This window comes from Pieris rapae, chromosome 6 (assembly GCF_905147795.1).
Source record: "Pieris rapae chromosome 6, ilPieRapa1.1, whole genome shotgun sequence".
NCBI lineage: Eukaryota > Metazoa > Arthropoda > Insecta > Lepidoptera > Pieridae > Pieris > Pieris rapae.
Window position 1 is genome coordinate 6,826,634 of NC_059514.1, and position 26,704 is coordinate 6,853,337.

Sequence of the window (26,704 nt, forward strand, 5' to 3'; positions counted from 1 at the left end):
AAAAGCACCTAGCAAGTTTTTTAATTACTTTCGTATGAGTGAATCCACATTCAATTATTTGCTAATTCATCTTACAGACAGTATCAAGAAACAAGACACACATTTTCGAATGGCTGTGGGGCCTAAAGAAATGCTGGTTGTGACATTAAGGTAAGTTTACTATTTTCATGTTTGTTTTTTAATCATTGGTTTCTATCATTATCGTTTGTTGGCTGGTCAACACTGTACATGTATAATGGGCAGCACATCAAGCTGGACACAATCATTGTAAAATAGCCCATAAGATAACGGGGCGCAGAGCTCTAGTGTGTCTAGTTTGATACACTGGCCACCATACATTATTATTTAGTTACAATTAAAGAAAGTTCGTTATAAAAAGTATTTTAATCAGAAACAAGTATTGTTATACAGAGTATTATAATCAAAATGGAAATGAAATAGCATATGACAAGGTACAACAGCATATGGCAACTCACAATTCTGTATATTTATCGAAAAAGTGCTGAAAGTTATTAGTATGGGATTCTGTAACCGATTCACAGGTTTGTTGAATTTCAACTGGTTGTGGAGTGGGTACATCAATGTAGGAGTTGCTTGAAGTCGATGTTTGTTGAATTACACCTGATTGTGGACTTGGTACATCAGTATAGGAGCTGCTTGTAGGTGAAGGAGATGACAGTATTATAGATGAGGGAGACTTTATTGAATTGCTATGAATCGAATGGCCATGTTTTGGATATGATCTACTGAATCCAGGTGCAGGTTTTACGAGAATATATGGTGATTGTACACGTTGATGAAGGACTCGGTTTTGTTTAATTTTTTGTATACTAGATAGAAGGTCCATTTGTAGCTGTATTTTCTCTGGTTCTGACATATCTTTAACATATGGTATGAAAGACGTAAAAAAACTGTCCTCTGTTAACATTCTTTCAGAGTTTGTAGTTTTATTTTCTTTTATTTCTTTTAATATTGCGGCCTCAATGTTGTCTATTTTCCTTTTATTTTTTGACGGCTCCTTCTTTCTACTTTCTCCTTCAAAATGTTCAATATCATTGGCAGCGATCACTTCATGATGTTGTTCTGTTTCTTCCACAATGTTGGCATCAGTTTCAGCTTTTTTTGCAAATTTCAGTAAAAATTTTAGGTTTTCATGATACACATATGGTTTTTTTGCAGCTTGCCCTGACTTTACATTAAGAGATCTAATGAAGGCGTCTCTTATATTATTCCATTTGTTTATAATGAGTTGTGCTGAAACAATAATTAGCTTATTAATAAAAATGTACTTAGTTATCATTACATAGTTTAAATAGGCTGAGGCAAAGTTTATGTAACCACAATTTTTAAAAGAGTATTAATAAACAAGATTACAATTTCTTTTTTACTTTTCAGGTACCTGGCCAGTGGTTGCTCTCTGACCGATGTGCACTACAGTTACAGGCTAGGAATCAGTACATTGAGTGAAATTATAAATTTTGTTTGCCAAAAAATATGGGAAAACTTCCGTAGCGAACATTTAGAAAATATGTCTGAACAAAAGTGGAAAACAGTAGCAGAGGGCTTTAAAAAAAGAGCATCTTTTCCCAATTGCCTCGGTGCTATAGACGGAAAGCACATACGCATTCAAAATTTTCCACATGGCGGTTCAATGTATATGAATTACAAGAAATTCTTTTCAATCGTCCTTTTGGCAGTAGTAGATTCAGATTATTCGTTTATTTTTGTTGATATAGGCGCATATGGCAAAGATTGTGATTCCTCTATACTACAAAACACTCATTTTTGGAAATTGTTGATGCAACGAAATTTACACATTCCACAGCCAAAACCCATTACTGAAGGAGGACTTGCAGTTCCCTACGTATTTGTTGTTGATGATGCATTCCCAATGAATGAACATATGTTACGAAGCTATTCTGGACATAATTTCAGTCAAAAACAACGTGTATTTAACTACAGACTTTGCAGAGCACGTCGGTATGTTGAGTGCGCATTTGGAATTATGAGTAATAAATGGAGAATATTTCATCGACCCATCGATGTGTCCCCAAAATTTGCCAAAAACATAGTGAAAGCTTGTGTTATTTTACATAACATCGTGAGGAAGCGTGATGGATATCGAATAGACGATATAATTTTAAGTGAGAGTTCATCCCTACAAACTTTGTCCAGTCCCCATACAAAATCCACTAATAAAACGGGACGTGGGGTCCGTGCAACCTTTGCTGATTATTTCGTTTCCGATGTAGGTAAATTACCATGGCAACTGTCCAAGATCTAGGTCATAAAAATAATATTTACATAACTTGTACCTACATTAATTATTAGCTAGTAGGTATTCTCGTGTGTAAACGTGTAGTTCTGTTTTAAGATTTATTAAAAGTGTAAATTACATACCAGTCTTTTTTTTCTCATCCTGATTTAAAACTTCATATCCCTCTTCAAGGTATTCACATACTTCTCGCCAACTATTGTCCCGGAGTGTTTTATTTTTATATTCCTCGTGAGTTTTATCCCACAAGCATGGTTTAGATTCTACGAGTTCAATTAATGTAATTATATCGTATTTAAATGAAGACGACGCCATGATGACAACCAAACTGTAAACAATGGCCGCCACGCATCGGGCTCTACGCACACAGAGACAATTTAGATACACGTATAGCACACATACAAACATTATCGCCCGACGGCTTACAGGTGTCCGATAGTGCCGCCAGCATATCGGTGTCGGCTCCGATATTCGATATCGGGCCGGACAATATGAAAGACAGGTACATATTTCATACATTTTACTTTCCCCGATATCGGATCGGCGTCCGACACCGATATCGGATCGGATAATGTGAAAACGCTCTTAAGGAAAGGAAAATAATCTATAAAATAAAAGATCAATTCTTATAGAGATAGATATAAAAGGAGTGTAAGAAAAGATATTTACATATATACACATTCATAGGATCTAAATTTTTATATCATTACTTAAGATAAAAGCTGCTAAAAGTTTATATATATGTGGGTCCATTGTTGAAAGTAAACAGGATATGGATGAAGGGAAAGGAATTTGAAGGGAAATGAGACCGTCGATAAGAGCCGACCGTTCGCGCCGAGAACAAACAAAAATGATGTGATTCAAATCAGCTTCAGCATATCCACATTCGCACGTAGGGTTGTCAATAATATTAAACCTAGCAAGGTGAGCTGGGGTGCAGACGTGTCCCAGACGCATACGAGACAGTATTGTTGTAACTCTTTTACCGAATCTCAGTCTCCAAAACCAGGGCTTTATGGGTATAGAAGGTTGAATAGCACGATAATGGCGACCTTTTGAACGATCTTGATTCCAGGATTCAGTCCAGGAATTCCGGAGATAAATCCCAGAAAGAGCCATCAAGTCATGCGCATAGTTTCCAAAAATATCCACATCTCCACTATCCACTGCCTCATTGGCAATACGGTCGGCTTTTTGGTTTCCAGATATTCCACAGTGACCAGGAATCCATGCAAACGATACGGAATAGTTTTCTTTCAAACATTTCGATAGTAAGTTTCTAATTTCGGAAATGACAGGGAATTGATAATGTGATCCAAATGGGAACCGGGCTAGGGCATTTAAAGAACTAAGTGAATCTGTAAAAATTACAGTTTTTTGAAGTTTCAGTAGAAGGATGTATTCTATAGCTTTGAATAGGCCAATACATTCGCCAGTGAACACGGAGGATTCAGGAGGGAGTTTAGTTTTTTGGACAATATTGTAGTTAGAAAACCATAGATTAATAATAATGTAAAAGAATCTTTTAATTTCGAGGAGGGTTAGTAAATTTGTTGCATCAATGCGTCAACTAAGGAGGGCGTAAAAAACTAGCTTTATATTATTTCTGTCGGGACGATGGTTTCTCTATTACCTACTATACTACGGTAGGGTATTATTAAAGAATATCTATACTTTTTTTTTTTTTTTCTTATTATCTATTATATTTTAATTTACTTTGAAGTAATACTAAAGCCTCGATAACACGAGGCTAGTAAACGAGCTAGTCGGCGAGTTCCCAAGCTAGTGAATTACGCAACCATTAATGAACCCAATAATTAATCCACAATCTCAGATTGAAAACATATGAGATCAGATTGTGACAGTCGATCGATCTCGTATCTGTATCCCAATAACCAAACCCTACAAAGACAATTCATTTTTGGCGACGGATAGAATCTCTTAGCTCTTTCATCAATATAAACCTAAAAAGTAAGTATGGAATTTAAAATACAAACATAATTCTAACATAAAAGTAAAGGATATAATTTTCACAAATATGAATATTAAGAGGTCCTCTCTCATTACCTGCTTGTGGTATGTTGTTATCTCAGTTTTTTTAAGTCGGTTATGAAGACTGCAAGCAACCCAAATGAAATTGTCCTAACTAATCGCTTTAAAATATTCTGAATCGCCAAACTAGTTTACTATTTTAGTGCGTATCTACGATACGCTACACTAGTATACCAAAAGCGTTTTGTTCCACACTTCTGGCACGGGAGGTTCTATATCGACAGCGACTATAGCAAATAATATTATGATACTTTAAGTTTTTTTTTAATAAGAATACTTAAAAAAAATAGGAAATGCTACAAAGTAGTTAGACATCGTACCAAAAGAACACAATGAATGTATTAAAAAAATATTGCCAATGCCAAAGAAAAGGTCTAAGAAATGACCAGTAGTTTACCAATGTATGCCAGTGAAAAGTCGGCTTTCTATTTTAGCCGCAGCTTTTTTTACAAACGGATAGTCAATCCTACCAGGATTTTATAAAGCCTATTATAATGTGACATAACATTAACCGCTACTGAACTCGTTGACTTGAATAGGTTATAAAGTTGCCTTGTGTCGACGGACTTAAAACGAATTGACTTTTTGAAGTCTCTATTCTGTGGCAATAACCTGAAAAATTGACATTTATCCAGAAGTCAGAACCGTAAATAAAAACAAACATACAACTAAATAATATTTGTAATTAAACATTTAATTAAGTACTCAATATTCAACCAAATATGTCGGATAAGAAGAAGAAGGTTTTAATGACAAAGGTTCGTACTTGCTTAAATGGTTAAAATTATTAAACCTTTTTTAGCCTCATAATCGCTTAACCAAAAGGTTGACTTCCTAGAGTAATTGTATATTTCTTTAGATTAAACTTTAATTTCAGGATGTTGTAAATGTGGCTACACCTAAGAGGCCTGTTATCCTAAAGTCTGATAGAGAGACTAAAGAACTAAATAAAGATAAAGTGGAAAAGGATAAACAACCAACCATAATAATAAAAACTCGGGAGCAAAGTACTCCTAAAGAGGAAAGGCCAGTGAGTCCCAAGTCTCAAGTAGCAGATGATATTCAACAGCCATGTAAAATAGCACAAAACGAGGCAAAAGAAAAAAAAGGTATATTAAACCACTTTTCCACTAAATATTTCTATAAAAGCTACCTAGAATTTTTAACAAATTTGACCAGTAGAATATAGCAATGGTTATAAATGTTTATTGTGTTTCTCGTCTATGTCTTATGGTTTTCCATAATAATAAAAATATTATTATTTAATTTTTTAGAACAAAAGCCATGTATTTTGAAGACCATGTCCGAGCCAGTCAAATTATTGGATGAAAATTTGGAATTCAATAACACAGCTCTAGAATACTTAAATGATAATAACAGTAACTATTTAATCATAGGAATAATTGGTAAGAGCACAGTATACTGTTAACACATTTAATATTAGAAAAAATCTTAATTCAATTGTGAAAATATTTTACTTTCAATGTATTCAGTTTCATACATTATGTGTTCTTATAATCAAGAAGGTGATCTGGCCTATTTTCTATGCCATTTGTTCACAGATTACAAGCAAATGTTAATTTTATATGTAAAATAAGTGCCATTGGTGTACAGCTGGAATTACTCAACTACTTCAATACACATATATTATATTATTATGTTATAAGTTATAACATGATTTTAACATCTTTTGAACAATTCTACAATGTAAATTCAAATGTAAACAAAAATATTGGAGGATAGATGTAATACTTTCTCATTATATAAGTAAATTGCTCATGTGATAATATTCATATTTATATTTTTAATACATTTTTGCAGGTATGCAAGGTGTTGGAAAATCTTTGATACTCAACCTTATCAACCAAAGTATGCCAGTAGAAGACATTTGCCATAAAATACTTCAATCCCATGAAATTCCAGACACAAATGAATTTGATGACAGTATTGACAGTCATACAGAGAAACTAAACATGGACAAAAAACAAGAAAGACCTTATTTTAAATTCAAAATGCAGGATATTGAACAAATTGAAAAAGGAGTTCACTGCACTAAAGGTATGTATTTAAAATTTATATATAATAGTATCTAGCAAAATATTTATAATCTGCCATGATAGTATTGAAAATTGTACCTTTATTAGAATAAATTTATATCATCAAATTATATCAGAGAAAGGAAAGGTACACACATTTTTTTATTTCATAATAATAATATATGCACATATTACAAACATTGCCTGGCCTAACATAAAATTGTATAAAACAGCAAGTCAGATACAGCTGTGTTTCGTGTGAATTATATGAAAACTGGACAAATATGAAACAACTTGTCATATTTAATTTTCTTTGTGTTTGTTGGTCTTGGTTGTATTGGCGGGAGCTAGTAATATCTCTCTTTTATTACAGGCATTGATATGTATATAACAAGTGACCGTGTAATCCTGCTTGACTGTCAACCATTATGGTCGCCATGTTTGATGGACACAAATATAAATGCTGTAACATCTAGAAGTGCTAACATTGTAACAGTGGATTGTCTTCAAATAGCTTCCTATTTAATGGCCATATGCCATGTTTTAGTGGCTGTCCAAGACTGGTTTTGTGACTACAATTTTATAAGGTATTGTATATGATTTTTTTTTTATAGAACAGGGGGCAAACGGGCAGGAGGCTCACTATAATACTTGTATATAGTAAACATATGCAATAATGTACAATAAATCAATATAAAAAATATATTTAAAATTTAATTAAAGCTGCCTCTATGCTAATAAAAATATGCTAACTGTGATTCTATTAATGAAATATGTGCAGAAGTGTGTCTGCAGTGTTATTGTAACTTCAATACAATCCGATAGATGGTGCTTAGATAAAGATATGTAACTTTAGTAATATTATTTTTTCTTTTGATACTATATATATATATATACTAGCGGATCCGACAGATGTTGTCCTGTCTACACGTCTTTAATTTCAAAATTTCAATTTTTAATAAGCCATTTTGATGAAAATTATTATTCAAATGTTATGACAATATCTAACGATCCAGCACATGGTCACACACGATATAACACAATGATAACAAAACTTTTTTTAAATTTCGGGACAGACTAAAATTAAAATTCGAATATTATTTAAAATTTGACACTGCGATGGTAGCGCCGTCTATCGGATCCAATGTAAAACATTCCAAAATCAACAACAACTAATAAATTGAAAATTAATTAAAAAAACATTGTCCAGCGGACAAAATTGTGAATCTAAACCATTCCCAGATCCTCTTGAACACACACAAAAAATTTCGTCTAAATCGGTCCAGTCGTTTAGGAGGAGTTCAGTCACATACACACGCACACAAGAAATATATATATTAAGATAATATATGCAAATAGCCTATTGTTATTTATATGATATCTTTTAATATATTTAAAATCTATATATTTTTTTTATGCAGTAGAATTTTCCAGATACATACAAGCCGCGGAAATGTTGAAGCCCTCCCTCTCATCCACAAATGTCAATCAAGAATCAGACTCTGTTCAAACGGAAGTTCATCCACACTTACTGCTTTTACATAATAGATGTCAATTAGAGGACTTCACTCATACTAATGTCCAGACTATTCAAGAATTTTACAGGTACACTATTACTATTGATGCTTTTATGAATTTATAAAATACATATATTTACTTTTAATCACATCAATATTTTAAAAAAATATATTTAGTATGATACAAGCTTGTATTTGATTAAAAACAATTTAACATAGGCAATTATTTCAGGATATTTTCATTTCTGTTCTGATATATTTAATTCCTCTTTAAAAATCAAATTTTACTTTTATATATATTGACTAGACAGAAAAAAAAAATGTATTGATTTAGGATATATGTATGTACATATATGTATTATTATTTATTTGAAAATTAAATTGAACCACTATAAACCCTTGGAGTTTATTAATGGCCTAGTCGTTTTGAGTATCAAATCAAATTTTAAACAAATGAAATGAGGATATCACAGCAAGAACCTGATAGTAAAAAAATCCTACACTCTTTTAAGTTTAGGTAAATGTTTTTTCTTATAAATATATCTATGGCCATTGATCAGAATATGATAAATCATACGGAGAAATAAGGAAGAATTTAGAAATTAATATTTATATGTAAATATGTATGTTTTTTTAGAAAAGCATTTCAACGCTCAAACCTACAATTAAAATCCGGCATGTACTTGTATAGTGATACAAGTAAAAATGGCGTCAATGTTGATAGTGTTAACAAATTGTATAGTGTTGAGAAGTGTGGACATCCTATCAATTTGTTTTTGTTACCAGAAGTATATGAAGATTATGGTGTGTATCTTTGAGTGTTTAGTTAAAAAACATTTTACCAAAGCAATTTATAACAAGATATCAAAGTCAATTATGAATTAGAAATGTAATTTAAACCATAATACCTGTTTCAATGCGACGTTCTGATTTTACATCAATCTGTTATGTGTTTTACACTATGAATGATTAAGAAGTAAAAAACATGTTTGTCTTAATTATTACATTACATCAGCAATCGGTTATGCAAAATGATGAGTTTATGTATAGATATTTTGACGTTTTAATGTGCCTGCGATACTGTCAGTTAATGCCTAAATATTGTGGAATTTTATAGATAACAAGGAAATATACCGGGGCCATCCGGCATTTGAAGAATTAGCGAACAGACTGCGTTGGATGTTATTGGGTGTAAACAGACATCAGATAACGAATGTGCCGAATATATCGGAAAAAGGCTGGTTTCATTTTTGCAATAAAGCCTGGGAGTCTATCAAGAAATGCACATTTTTCTTGGAGTATGAAAGGTTTTTGCCTTAATGCCTCAATGAAGAAATTTGAAATTGACCGCGCACCGCAGTGTGTATGGCATTGTCATATACGTTTATTAGGCAATTCTAGAAATGAGTTGAAGTTTCTACTCTTGGAGAAAGTTTTAAATAAGTTATACAAATTGTGTAAATAAAACAATAATTATATTTAAAGTTTTTTATTTTGGACCCAAGATTACTGGTATACACTATTTATAAGAGGTTTTCGTCTCTGTTCTGGTGGCTTATAAGCATGTTGATAAACACTGGCTAATCTCCAATGTTCTGGATACCCAGTAGCATTCGCATCGCGCCAAATACTAAACGGTGGTGCCAAAGTGGGAATGGTATACGATTTTTTCGTATATGGATGACGCATTTTTGGCATCTTAACCCCTTTGGAATCGTTGGAATTTGTGCTTTGAATCGAATTGGGATTACCAGCTTTAAATGCGAACTTATAGTCTTCCTTCTGCTTAATTTCTTTTGCAACTTTATCGCCGCCACAAGAATAACAATGACGATGCTTCCCGTTATTGTTAGATGATATACTATCTTTTGGGGAATGGGATATATGGGATTCATTTGGGGAACTTTGGTGCAATTTTCCCTGTGCCAGAGGAGTTTTGGTATACGATTCTAAGCTGTTATTACGTCGACTTCCACGGTTATTGCTCCAGCCTTCTTTTACATATTTATCAGGCTTGAAATCATGGCTTGAGTTTTTGGAAGACGAAACAGTGCCGCAGCCATTTATACCATCACAGTTCCCATCTTTTGATGACTGTGCTGAGTTTTTCCTACTAGAAGACTTGGATCTGGACTCTTTGTTATTATATGTATGCTGTGGACAATTTTGTAATTCGCATGCATCTTTCCTCTTTTCTTTTGTCATGTCTTTTTCAAAATGCGGTACACTGTGACGGCCAATATCTTGTCCATTACGGTTCTGGTTAAAAATGGATTGCGAATGGCCGGTTACATAATCTTGTTCGTCCTTCGGGGTGTGGACCATTGTAAATACTGCCGGTGCTGTGGAGCCATTTGAGCCATCTATATGCTTTGGGGGTTTTGGTTCTCGGTGATCGTCAGTTTTGAAATCCCAGCATATGGCCAAGTCCATTAGGGATAAAGGCTTTTTGTACTGGCCGCCTAGATCAAATGATGTTGCTGGGCGTTGCTTGCGTTCTTCCATTTCCGGCTTTTTGGGGTCACACGTTTTTGGTCTGTGTACACGCATTTTTGTGCAACAAGTCGGACCAGTTGCACCATATCCTTTCCAACCTATCGCATAAGGCTTAACAATGATGTCTGAATCACGATGTTCGCCCACGGTAGTTAAATGTCTATAGCCTAAGGTATCTGGCAAGGGTTGGTGTTCCAGATTACCAGCATGCATATTTTTGGCAAAACTAAAATTTTGCGAAACATTTACATGGGGCAATGTTAAGGGTCTTTTGGTTTCTTTCATGTCTTTAATATCATGTTTCGCATTTTCGGCAACTTTACGCCAAAATTTTTCATTTGGGTCTTCCTGAGGGCCGTGAATATTTTCAATCGCGTCTTTCACTAAAAGATCATAGCTTTCATGGCGTTTGTCTGGTTCGGTAGCTGAACCTGGAACGTAAGGTCCGTGACCCTCACTGTCTACCGGCTCCACTGTTTTATATAATTCCAAAGGATCAGAATTGTGAGTATTATGTACGACTCCCTCTTCACTTGGTTGACCTGTATAATCCTTAATGTAACAGACATGTAAATATGTAATATAAATTGTAAAACAAAAATTTATTATTTTTTCTGCGAGTGTTTAGGCTTGTGTGCGTGGAATGGGCATTGCTTGGGCTGCAAAAAAACAAAATATTATAAAGACAAAAAGCTAATAGAAACAAAAATTTCAATTATTTATATGATTTTTTGTGCATGTTTCTGTGTCCCATCAGTAAATTTTCTTGAATATAATTTAAAAAAGTGAATGGTATTTAATATGTAAATATTAAATGTTTCATTGTTATCATTTAAAACAGGTGACGGTCGACACATTGTATTTATCTTATCATTTATCTTGTGCAGGTGCACTATCAACATTAATTGCTAATAGTTTCAGAAATTTGTTCACTAATCCTAGCAATAATAATAAACGTAGTTTTAAATATGAATTTGAAAAATATTAGTTGCTTAGTAATAAGTACAATATGCGATAAATGCTTAAAAAAGGAAAATTGCTGTAGAATACTAGCAAGCAATAATTATGTGCTATATATATTGAAATATTTGAGTCTACAATACCTACCAATTTAATTCAAACTAGAATAATATCCAAAAAGCGCAAAACAGACCATAACTACGAGCTTACTTTAAACGACTGTTCCTCGGCATCTGTAGTCTCTTTTGCTTTTGAACCGCGCACGCGCGTTTTCGCCTTGCTTATAACTTTAGGCCTTTGAACTCGAAGATTAATCCAATCTGGAAATCTACCATCCGGTGGTTCCTTCGCCAACTCTTCGGCTAACAAAACAAAAACATAACGCAAGCAATACAATTGCGTGTCACGGTATACTTTCAGCCCTATATGCGAACTACGTGGAAGCACGACAAAGTTTCCAAAAGAAATAATTTTCATGTTTGACAAGCAATTTTTTGCAATTGTATTTCCTTTATCCGTGTAATATATTGTATGCATATAATATTTTTGGGCTGAATAGTAACGTCTTAGGCACCGTATGGGATCCTGACCGAAGGATAAGAGCGAACTTAGAAGCTAATAAAGTGCTGTTATATGTATGTTTGAGTAAAAAAGTTCAAAATACCTAATGTTTAACACATACCAACAAAACCAAATGTATAATCTGATAAACCTAAATGTATCTAATTTTCATGAAATATTGAAATCGTATCAATTATTTATTAATGCCATTCTAATCTTAGGATTAGAGCGATATACCTCCGTGGCGATGGTACATTACGTATTATGAAGTGGTACCTTCATGTCAGGATGTACATTTCTTTTAGATTGAAAGCCGCATGAAGGCTGCCTGAAATTAACCAATACGTGATCTGTCTACACCACGTTCTACTATGGAGTTGTATCCTTTCATTTAATGGAAATACACCGAGAAATCTTGTCTACAGCGTCTTTATTTTAGATCAATATAGTAGGGAACCTGAACCTAAAGTTAAAATTATTATATAATCATATATTTAATCGATACACTCCTAGCATACATTTTAGTAAAATGTTCTTATGTTTAATTTTTCCGCAATAAAAGAGAAAATTACAATTATTGCATACCGACTTTCCTCGTAATTTTCTTCGGCAAGTCCCATGTGCCGGTATAATGTCCGAAACACCTCGAGGTCCCCCGGGGAGCACCGGGCAAGAAGTGTCCATTTAAGTCGCAAATTGGTTTTGGATCAGGCCGCATTTCGAGGGGCCGGGCTCTCGTTGGTGCCCAACGCGGAATTTGCCAATTGCCGAGACGTTTGGGGGTAGATTCTTTATTGAACTGTAATAAAATAATTGTATTATGATTATAAAATAAATTATTTTGTTTTAAATCGTAGAGAACTGAAAATAAAATCATGACCTACGCTGTCATCGTTGAGATTTATTTGGTACTTTAATTAAGTAATTTTTATATTCCTTGGTAATTAACATATAACATTGAATTGTGTAAATTGCTGTGACAAAAACGAAAATTTAAAAGTTACAAAGTTGATTTGTTAACATTGTATGATCTTATCGCTTTATAAATTTCTTCTTATGATATATCCTTAAAGTGGAAAAATAAACGAACATGACTCTTGCCCGTTCGCCCCCTGTTCTATACAAAATAAAAATTCATACGAACATTCCTCTTCTAATTTTGGATTATTTGTCAAACCTTAAATGCTTTAATTCGCGGAGAGACAAGTAATTTAAAGTCAATCTCGAATGTAGGGCACCATGATATTTGTCATGAACAGACTAATGCAATCATCGTATCAGGTGGCCTAAATTTCTAACATGATTTCTAATTTGAATTCTATTTTTATGTGAATTATCTAATCTAATGTCGCAGTCAGGCTCTAGCTGGATCCGATTTTTTTATTACAAACTTATCAAAATTATGTACACTATGACTTTTAGCCTGAATTTGAAGAATATTGTTAATATTACAAATTGAGTATAATATGTTACCGAGTACGCGGAAACAGGGTACCGATGAGGTGAGAAATCAAAACTCGTAGGTACTATGATAGTAAGAGCTAGAGGCCATATTGGGCTAGACTCGCGCATATTCTAAGATGCTATAGGTTAATTTAGTTAGTACAGTTATAGTTTAGTTAGCAGCAAAAAGGGCTCGAAGGATTAACGATGTGTATGGCATGGCGGTGGCGCAAAAGAAAACACAGTGCCTTTTTGGTTCCAACGTTTTCGTCCTGGAAATTTCGGATAAGCCCCGTGGACGGCCGGAGACTAAAGTTTTAACGAATCATTCAAGGTCATTGTGGAAGGGACATTTTTCTATGCCCTTCAAAAACGTGCAATGTGCATAGATACCAATTGTACATACTTTAATTAATTAAATATATTCTATTTAAAAAATCAACTATTTATTCCTCTCATTCAAAATGGCAATTTCATATGTAAGGACCTATATGTAGGATTTTTTTGTATTTGCATGCCTATTTTTATATGGCTCATTGTGCAGTGTTTTTTTTATAGTCTGATCCAATTTCTTTGGTTATAAATGATTTATTTTTATTATAAGATTTAAAATAAATAGTATATTAAACTACATATTTAGATATAATCCGTAATTATATAGATTATTAGTGTATATACAATTGATGTTAACTTGCGACTGTAAAGTGATTTAAATAAGGCAGTTATTATGTATCCAAGTTGAACAAAAAGTAATGGTTGTCGAATAGGATAACCATTTGATACCTCAAGATGACCACAGTACGACATTTAGGGCATGTTTCACAATGTATGGATAAAGTACCAAATAGCTATGTGACACGTAAATTATTCGAAAGATAAAAGTTCCAAATAAGATACTTCGCGTTTCATGACGAATAGCGCTATCTGACAATCGTAAAACGCAAAAATACTTTTTATTCTACCAATAAGTAATAAATAGCTTATTTGGAACTTATCCGGACTTTCTGAAACAGACCCTTAGATTACAAATTTAACAGCCAAAAAAACTGCAAATATGACGACGTGCGGTTATAAAATAGTCAAGGAATTAATAATAAATGACTTGATGAAGGGAGACACGCGACCGCGGAATGATGCACGCGCCGTTAAAGTTTAATCATTTTGTAACGACTGTGTTTATTTTTAAAATAGTACGCATATTTGGGTTGTAATATACAGTATTATTTTGAATACGTCCATATAATTATTTTTATTAATATATCAAACTGTTGCTTAGCGGATACATTCAAACAGTGTTACTTAATGGACTAAAAACGATTCAATTGTTAATTATGCCTTTATTTGTGACACTGGTGATTTCATGATATATATATAATAAAATAGTAAGTTAACTTTTGTTTAAATGGAGATATGAACTATTCGAAGGTCACCGTGATTTTTGTAAGTCGATTCTGTAGGCAGTAATAAATAATTTTGCGAAACTACAAGCTCAATTTTTATATAAATATTATAAAGAATATCCCCAAATTGCAATGAGCTCTTGAAATAAGTCATATGGGAAAACATTCAGTGTAGACAAAATCGCATGCAATATATAATTTTAGAGGGCTTGACAAAATAATTCTAAATTATGACCAGCATTTAAATGAGGCAAATAGGCGTGTGACGTATATGGGGTAAATAATTATTTGCAACCCTTTGTTGGGGGATGATTATGACGCCTCACATGAAGGGCCCTGACACCTGCTTACAATAGATTTATTATTCGCCCTGTAAATAAAGAATTTTCCTTAAGGACTGAAATACAAATTGAGCTTTAGTCTTTGTCATAACTTAGTCAATTAAATCAAATAGCAATATCAAAAAAATAAAATAGTACATAACATCGATAGTTTGCGAGTTTTGAAAATCGTCTATACAATTATATAACCTTAGCACATATACTTTTAGAAAGTATGAACAGGTTGTGGTTTTTTTTAGGACAATTTTTTATATTATTTTCTTTTTTAATGTAAAGATATAAGAAAAAAATAACGCTATTATACACAATATACAGGAATATTTAATATTGTAAATGTATGTATATTTAATAATGTAATGTGATTTTTGAAATGTTAGTGATAATTTTGTTTTTAAGAAAGTGATTTAAGATGAAAGGGCCTCGGAAGGAGACAAGACACCGAAGTGTTTATTGACTCCAAAATCAGTTATTTATGATTGAAGGTAGATATGTATGTCGCTTTATAAACTGAAGTAGCGTGTCATCCTTCAACTTCACTATTTTTAGAATAAGTATATGTATATAATAGTCGTCTGAGACCTTGCGTCCTTCCGGCTTAATACACGCAATATTCATACATCGTGAAATATATAAGACTACGAGTTCTAGAAAAACCCGAATTCCACTCCCAGTCTTTCATAATGTAAGGTCCCATGAATATTTTTTTTTTTATTGGAATTGAACATAATCGGTTAAGTTAATCATTACTCTTAACGCATATAAACTCTTAATCCATACTACGCTGCTACGCTACGCTGCGCTACTTTTTTCACACCTCTATTTATTTGTCGACTTTTTTCAATATCAATATCTGCACTTTTATATAGATCTATAACTCAAACTAAATGTAACAGTCTAATAAATTCAAAACTTAAATTTCCTTGTCATAACGTCGACTAATCTGCGTGCCTAGTACCCATTTGTACTTGTAACAATTGCTTTGTTATAAAAATAGTTTTTTATACAAACAAAACTATTAACTAAAGACCAGGACAGACGTCAACTAGGGATTAGTATAATACACAAAACCGTGAAAAATTATCATTCTCTCGCAAATAGATTCGGCCCCCTTTTCAATGACCCGTTGTCACCAATTTTTGAGGCAAACAAAAGAGATTGTTATTTTTATATAGTTAAGGGCTGATTTCATAAAAAATAAGTTCCAAAGATGTTTGCCATGTAATTGGATGTATCTAAGTTGGATTAAAGGAATTACAATTTGTTGGCACATAAAAAATGTGCCGAAAATAGGGGAGTTAATGGGAGTGCAGGTGCAGTGTTAAAAAAGATGGGATTATAAGTTGGCTCAACTGGATTTTATGTGGGGATGGACAGCAATCAAACAGTTTTATACACGGCTTTACAAAAATCTATAACTGTTTGCTATACTTAGAAGTTGCATAAAATTGCCGAGAAAATTAAGTTATGTTTACAAATTTGCCAGAACTCACCTGTCCACTGTCAAAATTAAAAGCCATATTTCTGAATCCTGAAAACGAACACGTTTGAAGATGTAAAACACTACTCGAAAATATCACAGTTTTCACTAATCAATTTAAAACTGTCAAAAATTGTGTAAATCCATCAAAATGCCGTCAAATTATATTTTTCTACATGTTGTTGGCTGAAATTTGTGTAAAATTATTGGAAAACGTTATCGGCCTAACGACGCTGTCGTCATGACAATTTCCGATTTTCATTAGGCTATAAGGCTTTGCTGTAGGAGGGAAACATGAAGTATGTTTTTTCATATAAATCTTATTTGACGTAATTTGTTTAATTATTTTTTTGTAAGGTATCCGTTTTGAAGTTACTTAAAAATGTATTTATACATAATTTAAAAGAGAAGTAATAGTAGTGACTATCGCTCATTAGCTATAACCTTCGTTTTCTGCAAAATAATAAAAAAGTTAAGGTAAGTTTGGATATAGCGAAAACCCTTCTCTCGAAGTTTCCAGTCTATGAGCTCCTCGAGGAATTATGCGACTGGAACTGCAGCCTTTTGGCTGATCGGACCATTAAAATGGTCATCGATGGATCATGGTCCGATGGGTGAACGCTGTAGTACCACAAAACTGGAGTCCACTATCCTTAGCTCTATTTCACTGTTATATGCAGATTGCTACTTAGCAACATCATTGCTATTTCAAATATTTCTCATATGTCGATCAGAGCAGGAACAAACTTGTGTCTGAAGTCGAAACTGCACGTACGCCTTGGCCATTCACTCCATTGTGCTAGCCTTGTAGTGTTTAACCACACATTTAAAAACCTAAGGCCGTGCATGAAAATCCCGGCTGTGCACAAATTCATTTGTCTTTATTTTGCCCTTATTTTGTCTTGCTGTGCAGAAATTAAACATCGTAAATAAACCGGTAGTAGTGTGACTGTCATTGAAAGCTAATATGTATATACAAAAGAAAATTGCATATAAAACAGATGTAGAAATAAAAACTGTAAACCGTACAGCGTAAAGATTTGTGAGCGTAACTGTATCTCTGATTTTTTTACTTTATTATAAATTAACTGAATTTTTGCACGAAGATATCTATACCCTATCACGGCGAAAGCCTGTACAAGTTCTAATTAAATAGATTTAATCTGACTTGAATATGGTTAATTAAAATATTTGCTTGCTAATAAAGCTTGAAATACTTTATTTCTCGTATTCAATAGATATACGAGAAATAAAGTATTTCAATACAGTCAATTCACCATTATGATTACTATTATTCATAATATATACCTAAGGTTTGTTAACAAAAATAATCAGTTTGCGCGACCCGTGGCGATGTCACAGTTGGTAAATTAACGTTGCCATGACCTTCTATAGACTTGTTTACGTAGATAACTTATTATACTATTAATGCTGAAACAACTTAAACACGACATAGAATTAATCGGAGAATGTCTCCGGCCGGTACAGGACCTTTAGCTTAAATTAATTTCCCGTCTAATTTATGAACGTGAACTAAGCTGAAATATATACCTAATATATCTAAGAATAAGTCTTCCGGTTCTTAATAAATCGCTAACATTTGGTGATAAACGTTAAAAGTAAATCATTAAAGCTCTTTATAAATATATCGAATATTCGGCGGGATTCATTTTCTCCAGTTCAAACAATTTGTATTAAAAACTTGGCGATTGAAAAGAGTGGCGGAAAGTTTCTTGCCAGTTCTTCTATGCCCTTGACTTGCGAACTGGTAGTAAATGTAAATTTACAATTTTTTTTTGAATTTTTAATTTTTATAAGTGTACTTGTTTACCGATATGAATAAACATATTTTGATTTGATTTGCGTTCTATTTGATACTATATTTTCAGTTGTCCTTATGAAATACATGTCAACTCGAATTAAAATTTATTTTTGTACCTATTATTCTTGTTTCCGGTTGGAAGATATCCCTTGTGTACATATGAAATACGTATAAGTTTTGCTAGCATCTGATAACTAGTCTTTAAAAGTGTTTCAAGGTACCTTGTTTCTTTTGTTAGTAAGAATTTGTAAGAAAAAAAATAGACATTTATTTATTTACCAAAAGACATACAATACGTATGTCTAATGGTAAAAAAAAATAACTATCACTACAGTGAACTCCATCTGCGAACACATGATGTCGATAGTGTCGGAGACAGCATTTAGTAGGCGCAACGTCTTTGTTAACGAGGATCTGTACAACAGACTGGTTCTGATCCTTGGTACCGCAAATAACCTTGACCTTTGCCATCGCATATACCCTAGGTACAAGAACCGAGTTCTTGATGATTTTGATTACATATTAAGCCAACTGTAGGTCCCGTCTTGTTTCTAATTTGGTGGGTACATTAAAGGAAAGTAAGGATAGATGCCATATAGTCTATAATAAAGAAAACGAGTAAACTTATTCTGTAAGACAGTATTTAGATTCTTGCTGAGCCCATTTTGAGCTACACTCTAACATACTTTTGACCAATGCGTTGCACTAGCTTTCGAAGCTTAAATTTCATTCTTTTGTACGTTTTCTTGCAAATGTTCAATATGTTGTTTAATATGTGTCCTCTATGTGATCCACAAAATCCGATTAAATCAAGCATTTGGCCTAATCCTGGTCTCTGGCCTTCCCTGAGAAAATAAAGCCTGTTATCGCTCATAACTTCATACTAATAAATTTAGTATCGTCGTTTTTCTTTTATATATACATTCACATGCTCAACACATGTTATTGTATCTTACTGCCAGGTTTTAACAATAATTAAATAGGTATCATGTTTTTTTGTGTTTCATGTTTTACAGCTAAAACTGTAGAACGTTTTGTTATGACAAAGTTTAAGGTCATGTCTTTAGCCCATTTGATTTTATTGCAAGGAAAGAACTAAAACGGTATCGTTATTCATAGCATGTCATTTCACTATTGTAAACTTAAAATTTTAACTTTTATTTAAATCTATCTATTGATTTAAAGACGCTTTTTCCTTTTCATACAGATTCATTGATCAGATTTTTGGGCAGGTGTAGTTTATTGTTAAGAAAATGTATCATCACTCGGATACTGGCATAAATTTCACCTGTTTGATTGGGAAGATACCAGAATAAAAGTATACCCTGTCGAGTAGAAACGCTAACAAGGCTCCTATATATGGAAAACGTTTTTGGAAGGCATACTTTGCGCGATTCCACTTACCCCTAGTGTGTATGCCACAAAAGACACTACTTGCCTAAGAATTATGAAGGACACAAATGCTTTCTATATAATCTCGGGGAAAGAAGCTCATATGTAATGTAAATTATATTTTATACGTTTTCCTTTTTACGACTATCTGCCATGAATTGGGAAATCGATATCCATCGTATTTTCATAAAGGCTGTGTAAATTTCCCGACAACACCTGCGTCCTGGATCAATAGGCGGGGTCGCTCTACTATTGGCTGATCTCCGAAGGGCGGATACACAGATGCTGCGTGGTAAATGAGATTGTTTTTATGTTTAGAACGTTTTTAATATTAAATATGTAAAATAATATAGTTATACATCTAGCGTAATGTGATTTTTGTTAAATGTAGATATTTCTATACAGATGACATGAATTGAATGAATTACTACTTACCTAAATTACATGTATGTAAAAAAATATGTATAATGTATATCGTAAAAAAACTCTTAAATAATCATGTAAACCTTAAATATCAAGTATAGAGTATGCAGTGAAGAAATCTCTATATAGTAAATAGAGGTAAAATATAACCCATATTAAAGTGAGAATCGAGTTTTTGTTATTTGTTATTCGCTTGGAATGGTTAATTCAATTGATTACTATAGACTATAGAGATACTATTTAATTCAAATCAAATCTAAAATAAAATTTATCTTGGTCAAAGGTCTGGTAAATCAGTATGGAAGTGTCCAATGAAATGAAAACGATCTGAAAAGACCTATTTTAAGACAATTAGGCATTAGAACTGAACAATTATGTTTATTAACAGCGATTTTTTGTTGCTTTGCAATCTTACTAAACACATAAAGTTATTTAGAACTCTCAGATAAAGATAAAATTCTAGATCTCAAATGTTGCGAACATTGTTAAAGTTAGACTTTTATAATTAAGCTTTTTTTGACAAATCCTATCCAGTACACTTGTGAATAAAAATTCAAAGGATACAAGAAAACACTGGCACCGCCCTCTGAGGTCCAACCCCTCACAGATTTCATATAAAGAGAGGGATGCTGCAGTTCGTATCAGTATTTCTCTGAATCTATCGAACGGGAATATTAGTGAAGTGATAAAACAACAAATGATAAATATAAAGTTTTGTTTCTGTTATTTTGTTTATTAACGTAAGTACTCTTTTAATTAAATAATATATTAATTACACGTTTAAGAATTTCTGGTTATTTTTCATTAACTGATATGTCCATGTTTTCATTTATTATCTTAGCGGACGCTAAAAGAATTTATATAGAAAAGATTCAAATAAGTTCACCAAAGATTTTATGTCAAAATATATTTGGTGTTATAGAATAATAGGATATTAATTTTGTTCCTGGTTGCACCATTCTTTAGGCATTTATGACATATCTATTGGGCGACATAAAGTATGGTCGTTCATAATAATTGTTATAATTGTGTAATCATGTTGATAATTGATAACTCAGTTCGGGTTTTTTAACCGATTATAATAATTAAAGATAGTTCTTTTCGAGCTCATTGAGCCGCCGAAAAGAAAAAAGAGGCGAAATTATATAATAATTCATATGTATTTTAACCAAATTTTATGTGCCATATTTGGTGATCAAAAACTTACTCCAAACTATACTATTTAGATAGAGATAAAAATTCTATCAACCACATACAAAAAGTGTACATAAGACTAGTAAATGATTGAATTTAATACATGTATCCTGAAAAAATCATCTAGTTTTATTACAAAAATAGAGTGCATATCTAATAAAAGACTTAAATTGCACTCAATTACAACAGTAATTGAGAAGTAATGAAAATTTGAATTGAATGAGAATAGGAAAGCCACCCCTAACCTAAATGCCATTAAATTGAGAGAAACTTGAATGCAGATTATAGTAAATTAAACAAGTGTTTTCAGACAAGGACGTCAATTGTCAATTCAAATCCTTAAATAGACGATCATAAGTTATCTGTTTTATAGTCCCTTTATGACATGGGTCTGTAACTTGTGTTGTCTATTCTTACGATACGTTGTGACTGAGTAATCGTAGAAGTGGTTTCGCATAATAATTTGAAAAAAAAAATTCAAAGACAATATTTTATTTATAAACATTTACATCTAAGCCAAGTTCAAATATCAGTACATATTTTAATTTTAAATACTTATCGATATCAACAATATAGTACAAAAGCTGCTAGAGAATATTCAGTGTGAAAAATGACACAGATCCACCATCGACACAAAATCTCATAAAATAGTGTATCAGAGCAACATTAGAGCCGGTACCGTGAACGTGATTCCTAATAGAAATAGCAAATGCGATTCTGCCTTCACTGTAATGTATTAGAACTTCGCTATCTCCAGATTATAGACGCGTATATTGAGAGAACTACGTATACTTACATCAAAATTGCATTCAAAATCGCCGGACATTTGTTATAGAGTCTCGCTTCACTTATTAAGTGTTCTCGATAAGTAGATACAATCGATTCAACATGGTTATAACATGATTCGATTAAGAGGGGTTGCAGACATATAAAAAGAATAAATACGGATTTATTATCCCCTAAAGACTGCGTTTAGTGCGAGGTGTGAACGTGGAATGTATTATTTATTTGTAATGCGGCCAGTAAATTCGATTTGATCAGGAATCAAAACATGCCCGGGGCTTGAAAGGGTTTTCTTTGACAGTTCAGTGGCTTGAGTGCCATAGAATAATATATGAACTTACCCTTTTATTCAAAACGGACTACGCCTTTGTAAAATAAAATATTGTTTGTTAAGTCCAAGAATTAATCTATGGACATATGAACGCGGTTACATAATTTAAAATACAATTAAACCTATAGTTTCATTAGGAAGACCTCTTATAAAATGAAAAATATTATTTTTCATTCAATATAAAAACTGCATATATTCTTCTATAACAAGATCGATTGAAGAATTTAATTGTGAGATACTGCCTTAACATTAACATATCTATAGCTTTGTGTCGTTGGTAAAGAATACGTGGGTATAGGTTGTCATGTGTAAGTTGGCGTGTGGCAGAAAAAGGTACTAATTTTGACAGTTGTGTTGACAGTTCTAACAGCTTGGTAGCCTCACGTGTGTCGGTGCTAATAATTTGTGTTTTAAAGTGTAAAAATCATTACGAAACATGCCAAAAGTAGTGCGGAGTGCAGCTAGAGAAATTATTCTAGCTGTAAAACGTTTTTGTGAAGAGGAGAAATGTAACAATGGGCCGATTATTCCATTTCAACAAGTGAATGCTCAAACAGCGGCTTTGACAGGTAAAGTATTGCCAGTTAAAAGTGATATTTATATCCCCAAATTTAGGGAAAAATAATAATTGCTTTTGAAAGTAAATGTGATTGATGGATAACTTAAAATATTTTTTGTTTTATTTAAGGTGTTTCTGAAAGAACCGTGAACCGTATAGTTTCAGAGGGAAAAATCATGGAAAGTAATTTTACAGCGAGAACTGAAGTCAGAAGAGAATGTTGAAAATAATTATAGTATGACAGACAACCGCCTTGAAACAGTAATGGAACCATTTTTAATTGATTTGAATTGCAGCGACTCAGATTCTTCTGACACAGATGACTCTGAAGAATTCATGGAAGGAATAATGCCTCTAACAGACCATAATTACTATAAAAAATAATTTTTTGTTATTGAGTTTTTTATTTACCTTTAATGTAATATCTAAGAATATCCATCAATCCAAACTAAACAAAAAAAGTGGCAACACAGAGGGTTGTAGGAGGCGCCGCCACTGGAACGCCAACTTATACTTGACAGTCTATAACACTGAAAATTTTGAGAACTGCATAGTTAGAAACATTGGTAATGAAAACTTTTTTTTTTATTTCAATTTTAGATCTCTTTGGTAACCTAATATTATATAATATTTCATTCTTTTGTCATTTGTTTTTGTGAATTGGCGGCAAACATTAAACGCTTGTTACACGTGAAAATGAACATAACGCGAGAAAATTTTCAGTCAATAATTTATTATGACTTTCGTTGTGGTCTTACTGAACAGCAAAACTATGATAGGCTGCGATTAGAATTTTTAAATGAAGTCCCTTCTCGGGCCATTATGTACAATTAGTTTAACGAGTTTAAGAGTGGACGACTGCGACTACTGAAGATAAGAGAAATACCTATCGGCAGATACGGACAAGCCTAGGTATTGGTATGAGTCAAGTTCGAAAAGTATTACACGAACATTTAGAGGTTAGGAAGCTTCTACCTACTTTATCTTACTTTGACTCCCCTCGGTTGAACCTTTGCAGAGTTTTCTTTCACCATCTGACGAGAAAATATGTGATTGTCAGAATGCAGATGCGGTATCCAACGGCAAACTAGCTTTCTCACACCAAGCACTTCATGCAAGATGACATGTCACATGTTCGAGAACTAGTTGTCTCACAGCAATGATGATCTTCAGTGAAGGCGGATTTTAGGCGTCCTTCGCGGGATTTAATACTAACACTAGTATGTCTACGCTGGAATATAAATACCAGTGTTCGACAATCCGCAGACATAGGGCTACATCACTGAACACAGATGTTAGCTCTTCAAAACACTGAAGCCGCGTCAGGCCTCTTCTTAAGTTGTAGAAGATTGTTGCACAAACATTCTTTAGAAAGATTCGTAAGATTCGTTTCGTACGTAACCTAACACATTCCAATCGACGCTGACTAAGCAATAGCATCAACCCTAATAATTTCAACTATTTTGAGATTCAAAATTAAAACACATTACAATTTATAACAGTTCCGAATTCCAAATTGCCGGAAAATATGAAAACGACAGATCTTAAAAAGCATGCCTAGTATTCGTCTTTGGTAATATGTAATCTTTACTTGTCCTGGGTTATACGCAAATTACTACCCGCGCGAACATTCTTTCGCTGTTATATGATCTATTTAGCCTTCCTTTTTAGTTCCTACATACCTACACATGGAACATTTCGCTATGGTACTCTGACAGAGACTGCTCGCTTTTCCAGAATAATAAATGATTCGTAGGTTTTCCCACCAAATTTCCAAATGTTCAATATTTTTTGGGCACCGGATTTTTCATATACACTTTTTTTAAACATGTATTACGTTAAATATTACAGGTATTGCAAATTTCTATTTATGACTTTTTCAATTTCTCAGAATTAGGATCTCATGATGAAGAGCTGGTTGGAAGCTGCCAATATGGAGGACGGATCGTTGCCCTGTATGCTAGCTGACACGAGGGAAGCTTTGTTACCAATAACTGGGTGCGAAAACATGGCGCCTAGAAAAAGGTAATTTCGGATTTTTTAAAATAAATTCTAGTTCAAAGAATGCACAGAAATATAATTAATTTATGGATAAAACCATTATATGCCTAGTCTTGCCATAAACACTGAAACAAAGAAAAATATTTTTTTTCTATTGCAAATAACATATTACTTTTACAGTGTGTTAGTTTAATACATAAATAAAAAACAATTTAAATATAAAAAGCTTATTCGAAGTGGTCTCCATTGACTGCGATACAGTCCTTTAAACGTTGAGGCCAGTTATCAATAGAAGCACGCACTCTTTCTATGGGAAAATTCATCACTGTACGGATTGTTTTAAAACCTACAAATTATCATACCGTTTAGAGTAAGACGTACTCTTTAAAACGGACCATGAATCATAATCTAGCGGATTAAGATCGGGACTAGACGACGGCCAGTCTTCAGCTCTGATGAAGTCCGAAACGTTCATTTCCAACCAAGACTGCTTAGACCGAGCTTTATGACCCGGTGCCGAGTCTTGCTGGAAGGACCATTCTTTGTTATTAAATATGGTGTTATTAAGAGGCTTCACTACCTTCTCAAGAATAGTATCTTGATACACTTGTGACGAAGTTTTGATACCTTTTTCACAAAAGTATGGCTCAGTCACTCCTTCATAGCTAATACCCCACTTAACCATCACTGAAGTCGGATAGTGCCCAGGTTACACTCTGTCGACTTATTGGGAAGCTTCCTTAGAGCTTTGAGCACAAATACAGTCATTTTGTTTGTTAAAATGTTACTCGATTGTAAAAAATTTAAAAAGAAAATTCTCATCCGTAAACACAATTTTTCTGTGTCCACGCTTTGCGTACCGCTTCAGTAATTTCGATTTTATCACCCTATTCTTTTTTAAATTATCAGTTGAGAAATGACCAGAATGTCTCTTATAGGCTACAAGTCCTAATTCATCTTTTAAAATACGCGACATGGTTCTAGGTGCTATCTTCGTCTCCCGAGATAAAATCTTTTGCTTTCGGACAGGAGTTCTTCGAATTCTTTCCCTTACTGCTTTGACCACCTTTTGCGTACGAACACTACGTGGAAGGTCAGATCTTTTTCTGTCACAAACAGAGGAGGTCTCATTGTACCTATTAATAGCCCGGTACACAAATATTTTACTAATACCAAGAGTATGGAGAGTTTTAAAAATTGCTTTTGGCTCCATACCTACTTTGTGTAATGCAATCACAGCGATTCGATTCTCTTCATCACCCCACTCCATTTTAATATCGCAAAATATTATACAAGGTATTGGCGCCAAAATAAGAAAACTCCATGAGCAATCATATAAAAATAACAGATTCCAAATTCAAATGTAATATTTTGTTTATTTTTAATTGTATCAATTTTTATGGCCAGACTAAGTATATATAATTGTACAAATAATAAGCATAATCACAGGCTGACACAAGCTACAAAAAAAATCACAAAAACGATTGAATTAATAATTGATTCGCATTAAAAAAAGATAAAAATGTTTTTAAAAAAATATGGCAAACCGTGGCAAAATTTCTAATTCATAGGCTTACTTTTACTATATACAAATTCAACAAAATAGGCTCCGAATACTGTGAAACCTATAAATGATTTGTT

General features: G+C 33.1%; 3 protein-coding genes across 3 annotated transcripts; 1 reads left to right on the forward strand and 2 right to left on the reverse strand.

Annotated features, from left to right (window-relative positions):
* The first annotated feature begins 4,923 nt into the window (after positions 1–4,923).
* LOC110991379 (protein SMG9) lies at positions 4,924–9,358 on the forward strand. Its single transcript, XM_022256724.2, has 8 exons — positions 4,924–5,085; positions 5,205–5,436; positions 5,602–5,733; positions 6,149–6,385; positions 6,737–6,950; positions 7,798–7,968; positions 8,518–8,684; positions 8,998–9,358. Exons 1-8 carry the CDS (start codon positions 5,050–5,052, stop codon positions 9,198–9,200), a joined length of 1,392 nt encoding a protein of 463 aa, XP_022112416.2. The 5' UTR covers positions 4,924–5,049; the 3' UTR covers positions 9,201–9,358.
* Positions 9,359–9,386: 28 nt separating this feature from the next.
* On the reverse strand, positions 9,387–10,589 carry LOC110991384. The gene has a single exon (XM_022256730.2). It carries the CDS (start codon positions 10,587–10,589, stop codon positions 9,387–9,389), a length of 1,203 nt encoding a protein of 400 aa, XP_022112422.2.
* Positions 10,590–10,881: 292 nt separating this feature from the next.
* LOC110991386 (protein Flattop homolog) lies at positions 10,882–16,715 on the reverse strand. The gene is made up of 4 exons (XM_022256731.2): positions 16,572–16,715; positions 12,483–12,696; positions 11,547–11,698; positions 10,882–11,035 (listed from the first exon to the last, which is right to left on the reverse strand). The coding sequence occupies exons 1-4, from the start codon at positions 16,596–16,598 to the stop codon at positions 10,982–10,984; spliced, it is 447 nt and encodes a 148-aa protein (XP_022112423.2). The 5' UTR covers positions 16,599–16,715; the 3' UTR covers positions 10,882–10,981.
* Between the last annotated feature and the right edge of the window lie 9,989 nt (positions 16,716–26,704).

Bases quoted from the DNA above. Each gene is read 5' to 3' on its own strand.
- LOC110991379 (XM_022256724.2), top strand. From the start codon at position 5,050: ATGTCGGATAAGAAGAAGAAGGTTTTAATGACAAAG. The intron at 5,734-6,148 runs GTAAGAGCACAG...ACATTTTTGCAG, and splicing joins TTTAATCATAGGAATAATTG to GTATGCAAGGTGTTGGAAAA. The intron at 8,685-8,997 runs GTGTGTATCTTT...GGAATTTTATAG, and splicing joins AGAAGTATATGAAGATTATG to ATAACAAGGAAATATACCGG.
- LOC110991384 (XM_022256730.2), bottom strand. From the start codon at position 10,589: ATGCATGCTGGTAATCTGGAACACCAACCCTTGCCAGATACCTTAGGC.
- LOC110991386 (XM_022256731.2), bottom strand. From the start codon at position 16,598: ATGGCTTTTAATTTTGACAGTGGACAG. The intron at 12,697-16,571 runs GTGAGTTCTGGC...ATTTTATTACAG, and splicing joins TTAATTTTGACAGTGGACAG to TTCAATAAAGAATCTACCCC. The intron at 11,699-12,482 runs GTATGCAATAAT...TTGTTTTGTTAG, and splicing joins GAAAATTACGAGGAAAGTCG to CCGAAGAGTTGGCGAAGGAA.